This window comes from Talpa europaea (assembly GCF_964194135.1).
Source record: "Talpa europaea genome assembly, chromosome: 15".
Classification (NCBI taxonomy): domain Eukaryota; kingdom Metazoa; phylum Chordata; class Mammalia; order Eulipotyphla; family Talpidae; genus Talpa; species Talpa europaea.
Window position 1 is genome coordinate 4697230 of NC_140083.1, and position 7634 is coordinate 4704863.

The 7634-nt window shown below is 63.2% G+C and overlaps 2 protein-coding genes across 2 annotated transcripts; one reads left to right on the forward strand and one right to left on the reverse strand.

Moving 5' to 3' along the window:
* Window positions 1–636: 636 nt before the first annotated feature.
* Window positions 637–3610, forward strand: RPS19BP1 (ribosomal protein S19 binding protein 1). The gene is made up of 4 exons (XM_084254941.1): window positions 637–705; window positions 873–1001; window positions 2713–2810; window positions 3184–3610. Exons 1-4 carry the CDS (start codon window positions 654–656, stop codon window positions 3313–3315), a joined length of 411 nt encoding a protein of 136 aa, XP_084111067.1. The 5' UTR covers window positions 637–653; the 3' UTR covers window positions 3316–3610.
* Window positions 3611–4546: 936 nt separating this feature from the next.
* On the reverse strand, window positions 4547–5740 carry ATF4 (activating transcription factor 4; the record flags this gene model as incomplete). Its single annotated transcript, XM_084255079.1, has 2 exons — window positions 4547–5420; window positions 5515–5740. 2 exons carry the CDS (start codon window positions 5738–5740, stop codon window positions 4591–4593), a joined length of 1056 nt encoding a protein of 351 aa, XP_084111205.1. The 3' UTR covers window positions 4547–4590.
* Window positions 5741–7634: the final 1894 nt, after the last annotated feature.

Genomic DNA, 7634 nt, shown 5'->3' on the forward strand with positions numbered 1-7634 from the left:
CAGCCCCCCGAGGCCGCCCCGCCCGAAGCCCCAGACGCGGGTCCAGGACCCGGGGCTCCCGGGACGGGGCTCCCGCAGCGCGCCCCGCGCCGCGCCAGGGCCAGGGCGGGAATGACCGTGACAGGCTCGGGCGCCGCGCGGGGCCGCGGCCTCCGGGAAACGGCTGCAGCCCCAAACACACGACCTAACGGGGAAACACTGATCACTGTTTGCAAATGACTTTGCAAATGTCTCTGAGTGTCTGGCGTAACGGACGGCGCGGTTCTCCCGCCACGCGCGACCCGCACGACGCCGCCTGGGCCCAGGTTCCTAAAGGCCCAGCCTCGAATTTCCCCCTTCGCGCGACGCGAGGACTCGGCGCGGACCCGGCGGCCCCGCCCCGCCGCGCGGGCCACGGGACGGCTTCCGAAAGGGGGCGTGGCCTTGCGCACCGCCGGCAGGTTGGCCTGGGATTGGGCGGCCTACGCGCCTGCGCGTGGGCCCCGCCTGCCGTTCACGCCCCTTCCCCGAAGGAAACCTGCAACCCTCGAGGCGTGCGTCCCTTCCGCCCGCCCACTCCGGAACCTTCTGTTCGGGCTCGCGTTTCCGCGGAGAGGACTAGGCCGGCCAAGGCGGAAGTAGCGTGAGGCGCGGGGGCGGGGCCAGGCGCGGCCATGTCGGCGGCTCTGCTGCGGCGGGGCCTGGAGCTGCTGGGGGCGCCGGAGGGTGAGGCGGGGCTCCCCGGGACGCCCAGAGCGGCGGGAGGGCGGGAGGGGCTGCGGCCCGGCGCCCGGACAGCGCGGAGCGATGCAGGCCCACTTAGCCCGGGGGGGGGGGTGGAGGGCTCCTGCTGTCCCCCGACCTGGGTCCGTTCTCCCGCGCGTCCCCTCCAGCCCCCCAGGCCTCGACCCGCCGGGCCAAGGCGAGCGGGGCTCCAGGGAAGCGGGCCCGGAAGGCGAAGGCCACCCAGGCCCGGAAACTGCGGAACTCGGCCAAGGGGAAGGTGCCCAAGTCGGCGCTGGGTGAGTTCGGGAAGGGGCTGAACAGGCGGCCCCGCGCGCGGGAGGACGCCCTGGAAGAGGGGGCGCTTGAGAGGTTCGCCAGGCAGTTCTAGAATCCCTGCAGCGGAGTAGGGGATGTGGTGGCGAACGAAGCACGTCTCCCTGGCCCACCTGGCCTTCTCGCCCCATGCGGGGAGAGAAGCATCAGGGTCAAAACCCGCACCTGGCGGATGAGGCCAGTGAGTGAGGCTGCCCTGCTTCGGGAGGGCTTAGAGGAAAACGCCTTGTCCGAGGGAGCGCCGTTTAAGCCCAGGTCTAAAGGAAGTAGAAGAGCGAACTAGGGGGAGAGTGTGGTGAAAGAAGGGCGTCTGCGGGTCGAAGGGAGCCTGGAAAGGTGCTTGTGGCCCGCAGGGGTCAGAGGTGGCGCATCTGACAGTTCAGTCTGCGCGCCCCGGGCGCTTGTAAGCCCCGTACAGTACGATGTTCGCTCATGACCCGTGAGGTCGGTGTGTTACCCCAGTTCACAGATGCAGAAACATGCATCTGCTCAAACGCTACAGGTAGAAACCCGCCAGCGTGTCTCACCTGCTCTGTTCAACCACTTCCCACAAGTCGTTGTGGGGATGGAGGAGGAGGGAGACCCAGAACAGAGCCCAGTTCCTAAGGCGCACCTGGGGGTAGGTGGAGGAGATGTGGGCAGGATTGGGGGTGTTGACATGTGGCGGGACTCAGTGAGCTCCTAGTGTGTCTTTGATTCCCGGGGGCCTGATAGCTAAAAGATGTTCATGTTCAAAGAGTTGTTAAAGGAATTCTGAACTCTGAGGCGGACATATGACATGAGCCGGTGTGGAGGCAGGAAAGCAGTCGAGCCACAGAAATGTATGAAACAGGACCATGGGGTGCCAGCAATCACCCGACCCCAACCCGGCCCTTGTCCCCCCAGCCTGCTGTGGTACATAATTATGGCCAGTCTCATGAACACCCCTGGGGCTGCCACCCTGGCTGAGCTGCATCTCTTACCTGAATCATTGCAAAGTCACATCTGCTCTCCCTCAGGTGTTCCCTCTCCCCATAATCTCACCACAGCCACGGTGATCCTGCCAATCATAAGTCAGACCCACCTCCTGCCCCTGCACCCTCACCGACTCCCGTGGGACCTGGTGAAAGCCGCATATGGTCCACTGCCTCTACAGCTTCATCTGCTCTCCCCTCCCCTGGTCAGCTATTTCTGTTCTTGGAACACACTGGCCACACTTCTGTTTTAGGGTGTTTGCACTGGCTGCTCTTCTACTTAAAATGCTTTCTGCCTTCAGTCTTTGCCCAAAGGTGATTTCAGTGAGGCCTCCTCATACCCTCCAGTGAGGACTTGGAGCCCTCCACCCCCAGTGTTCCTCATTTCTGCTCGCTATTTTCTTTCTCCATAAACTGTATCACCCTTTTACATACCCCTAGTCCAGTATCCTGGCCCGTCCCCCCCTCCCCCAAGCTCCACTGGAGTTGCATCCCAACAGAGCCGACACTGTACTGCTTCACGCACACTTGCTGAATGAATGAATAAATCAAATCACCTGAGCGGCAGGTCTGTGTGGAGAGTGGGTTTACCAGGAAAGAGCCCTGGCTGTTGCAGTGATCTAGGGAAGGGATGGGGGGTGGGCAGAAGGAAAGGGAGGTTTAGAGGGGAGACATCAGCAGGAATTCAGAGTGAATCTGAAATGATGCCACCTGCCCACAGCTGAGTTCCAGAAGCGAGCTTGTCAGAGCAATCTCCAAGTAAATCTGAGGCTTATGACCAAATCGAGGAGCACCTTGTCCGACTCCGTGACCCGGCAGGTCTGTCAGCAGGGTGGGCGTGGGAAGGAACCTGCAGGATGAGCGCTGAGGCCTTCCCTACAGGTCCCAGCCCTGCAAATAGGGTGGAGGGTGGGTACCCTCCTAGGCTGCTCTGCTGCGAGGCGTTTCCCCAAGCCTCAGAACAAAGCAGAACAAGGTGGGAGGCAGTGTGTGGACTTCCTCCCTTGGGATCTTGGTAGGCTCCTCTAGGTAGGACCTTGGGTTCGCTCCCCTGTAAATGGGACGATGGGCTGTATGTCCCATCGGGCAGCACTTGGTCAGCTGTCCCAGGTGTGTACCTCCAAGTGGCAGTCCCTTCGTGTGGGAATCACCAAGCGCAGATCCTGATTTCTACACTCCCCCCCTCCCCCAGATTGTGCTGCAGAACCGGGGCCGCAAGGCCTGTGACCGGCCTGCGACCAAGACTAAGAAGAAGAAGGCAGAGGGCACCGTGTTCACTGAGGAAGACTTCCAGAAGTTCCAGCAGGAATACTTTGGCAGCTAGGCCCCAGGAAGACATAGGGGAGAGGAACCAGGGCCACCTCCTGACTTCACAGCCCCCAGGCTGCCAGCCCAGTTCAGGGAAGCCCCGGACCTGGAGCAGGCAGGAGACCGGAATGGAGCTGAGCCAGGAGCCCTGGGGAGGCTTGACACGGGACACAGAGCTGCCATCTATGGGAATGAGCTGTTTCCCCCACCGGCCCTCTGGGCTGTTTGCTGCGCAAAGGCCAGCGATGGCCTGTGTAAGCACCTCTAGCAGGTGGGCTGAGTGGGCTTCACAGCTCAAATAAATGTGGACTCCAGGGCTGGCTGCATGCTAATCTGACTTTTCCTTCCCCCATCCCCCCTTGCCCTGAGAACACCCAGTGTTTGCTGACCTACCCCAGAGGTGCCTTCCCTTCTGAAGCAAAAATAGCTCCTGCAGCTGCCAGGGGCTGTGTTCCAAGGTAGGGGCTCCAGCCAGAAGGGGAGTGCACTGCCTTTTCACACTCCCCTCCCCCAACCTACTCCAGGGGAGTGGGTAATTGCTTTTACCTCTCCAGTCCCCTTGGAGGGAGGGCAGTAGTGGGAGGTCAGGCTCCTCATTCACCAGTGGGGCTCCACCAGGAAGGGGGCACTTTCTGTTTGAGCAGCACCTTGACAACCTGTTGCCATCCCACCACCCACAAGTGCCCAGATGTAGGTGCTGTCTACCTTCCAGACCAGGCACCTCTTTATCTGTGTTGTGACACCTCCGGGAAGAGGTTCCTGTGGGGAAGTGCTAACTTGCCAGGACCACATCTTCACTCCCCCAGGCCCACTGGAGTTACCTGGGAACACCCTGGCTGGGCAGTTTCTGCAGCTCCCAACCAATGTCCAAATGAGGCTAGTGTCCCAGCCACTGGAAAGCACCCCCACCCCCCAATCTACCATGGGGCAGCCTCAGCACAGCAGCTAGCCAGCACTGCATGCCAGGTCCCCTGGCTTCCACTCTCTGCCAGGGTAACCACCCAGTTCCCCATGGATTCAATGAAAAATAAAGCCGTCATGAGTGGGTTCCCCACCCCCCACTCCATAGAGCTCTCCAGAACTATTAAGCTTCCCCAGTGAGGAAGTTTCTGGGTATGTGTGCTGGTGGAGGGCTGGGGCCAGGGCCACTTCTCTCCCACTCCCACCCCAGCTGCTTGCTCCCCAGCCTGGAAATGGAACAGCAGTCAAACGATGCTTTCACTACAAAATAATTTATTACAACACAGCTTCAGCGCAAGCCTATATACAAGCACACTCGTGACTACCCTAACTAGGGAACCTTTTTCTTTCCCCTTGCCTTGCGGACCTCTTCTATCAGATCTTTCAGGTACTGGATCTCCTTGGCCAGGGATTCGGCCCGCTCCTTCAGAGCCTCGTTCTTCTTCTCCAGCTCTTTACACTCGCCAGTGAGGGCCTCCTGCTCTGCCCTCTTCTTCTGGCGGTACCTAGTGGCTGCGGTCTTGTTCTGCTCCATTTTCTTCAGCTTCTTATCCAATTTCTCCCCTTTTACTTTTGCTGCTACAATCTTCTCTCCAGGAGGGTCATAGGGCTTGGGGCGGGCAGGGCCACAAACGACACCTGGGGCTATCACACTCCTGTTTGGAGAGCTCCTGGAGGTGGGGGGACTATGCTGGGGAGAGCCTAGATACTCGGGACTCATGCAGATACCACTATCGTTATCTGAGGGGGAATCCTCCTCCTTGATGCACGGAGGGACCATGGTAACATAGGCCGTGGAGTCTGGCTTCCTGTCTCCTTCAGAGATGTCCACTTCACTGCCTAGCTCTAAACTAAAGGAATGGTCTGGAGTGGAAGACAGGGCCGCTGGGGAAAGGGGGAGAGGTTGCAGAAAGGTCAAGGGGGCAACCTGGTCTGTTTTTGGTAAACTTTCTGGAAGATGGCCAATGGGGTTCACTATCTGGGGGGGCTCCTTATTACTCTCTTGGACTAGGGGGTCAAAGAGATCACACGTGTCATCCAGCGAGGCCAAAAGCTCCTCTGGCATGGTTTCCAGGTCACCTAAACTCAACAGGGCATCAAAGTCGAACTCATTCAGATCCATTTTCTCCACCATCCAATCTGTCCCGGAGAAGGCATCCTCTGCGGAAGATTGAGAAATGGCGCCCGTAAGTCAGACCCGAGAGCGCGCGCCCCATCCCCAGACCCCCCGCGGATAGAGGCGACGCCGTCTCACCCTTGCCGATGTCTGAGGCGTTGACCAACCCATCCACAGCCAGCCACTCGGAGGAGCCCGCCTTAGCCTTGTCGCCGGAGAGCCCATGAGGTTTGAAGTGCTTGGCCACCTCCAGGTAGTCGTCCAGGAGACCCAGGCTTTCTTCAGCCCCCAAAGCCGACTGGTCGAAGGGGGACATCAAGTCCCCCACCAACACCTCGCTGCTCAGGAAGCTCATCTCGGCCATGCTGCGGGGCTTTGCGGGATTCGAGGAATGGACTTAATTCGAAGGTGTCTTTGTCGGTTACAGCAACGCTGCTGCTGACTGCCGTGAGAAGCCTGCGCAAGCGGCAGAACCGAGTCCATCAGGCGCCGGCCGGCCCGGCCCGACCCGCTCCCCTCCGCTCCCCTCGAGGCGCGACGCCACATCGCAGTCCCCTGGCGGCCGGGCCCCCCGCCCGCCTCCGGCCCCGGGCCGCCCAAGATGGAGGCCCGGCCGTGGCCCGCCGGCCGCCCGGGGGCAGCTCCGGCCCCGTCCAGATCCGGCCGCGGCGCCCCGCCCCCGCCGGCCGCGCCCGCCGCCATCTTGGCTCCTGCCACGTTTCGCGGGCGCCGCCGGGCGCGGGGCCGCCCCGTCCGCGGGAGCTTCGCCGCCACCCCGGCGCCGCCCGGCCGCGCCCCCCCAGCCCGGAGCGCCGCGTCTCGGCGCCGCGGAAACAGGGGCCGCGCGTCCCGGGCGCTCGTAAAACCGCTTCCCCTCCGCGACGCCGCCCGCCGGCCGGCAGCCCTCGCGGGCCAGGCGCGCGCGGCCCGGCCGGCCCGGTACTTACGCCATGGCTTAAGCCGCTGGGGGGTGCCGCTGCAGAGCCTGGTGCTGCTGCCGCCGCTGCAAAGGCCAACGCTGCCGCAGCCACTGCTGCCTCTAATACGCCATGGCGGCCGCGAACCCGGCGGGAGCGGAGCAGAAGGCGCGCGAGGAGGATCTACATGCACCGGCCGGACGAGGAGAAATGGCCGCCGCGCGCCGGCCGCGGAGCCTTTATAGACTCGCCCCTGGGCCGCATCGCAGCCACATCCTTACGCAGAGGTCACGTGACGGCGCCTTCCACCCATTTGTTTTCACCGAACCGACGCCCCTACTGTTTCCCACCCTTGACTTCCAAGGAAGGGGTGTAGCCAGGGAGGGAAAATGAGTCACTTTCAGGGTCTCACGAAAGGAAAGAGGGGCACTACTTTGCAAGGCTTTTAAGATCAAAGTCACTCTTGCCTCCGCCGCCAGGAGCGCGGAGGGATCTCCTGACGCGCCCCGCTTCCGGTGTCAGCTCGGGGCGGGGAGACGAGCCTCTCATCCCTAGAAGGTTTTATTGTGGAGGCGGCGGCCGCCTGGTTGTCGCGCGACGTGCTAGCGGGGAGCGCGCGTCGAGCTGATTGGTCAGGCACGGTGAGTCATGTATATCTCAAGCTCCTATTGGCCCGACCGAGGGAAGGGGCGGGGCTGTCGGTTTCGTCCCCGCCGGCGGCCTCAGTCTTCGCCCAGTCCGAGTCGGCGGTGACGCCCCTGCGCAGCGACCCGCCCGCCCGTCGCCGCCGGCGCCCGCTGCGCGGGGCGTCCTTAATGGCGGCCTCCCGCCGAGGCCCCGGCTGGCCGCCCCCCGAGCCGCCCCACGCCAGCCGCCGTGCTCTAGCCCGGCGATGTCGCGAGGCCTCCGGGGCTTTCGCTCCGTGTGCGCGTTCGCGGGGCGCACGCCCCTCGGGAGCTAGAAGGGGAGCCCGAGTACCCCAGTCGAGGGGGCCGCCGTGCCCACCTGCCGGCGAGGGCCGGCCGCGCCGCCTCCCTGAGAACTCTGGCAAGTCGGGAGACGCGGAGCCCTCGCGCCCAGCCCGGGGGTCCTGCCCCCTGAAGGCGCGCGCGCCGCCACCGCGGAGCTGCCTGGCCAATGTAGCTCCCTCCCGCCCCCTAGAAACGAGGGGAGGCTGACTCGGCCTTTACCCTCGCGCTGGGGTAGCTTCTCGACTCCGGACCCCGTCACGCCAGGCAGCGCTTCCCCTCCAGTCCTCCACGCCCCCCCATCCCGGGGACCCCAGGTTTGGGTCGGACCTCCCACTCGCGGGGTGCTGGGAAGGGAGCGCTGAGCAGCTCC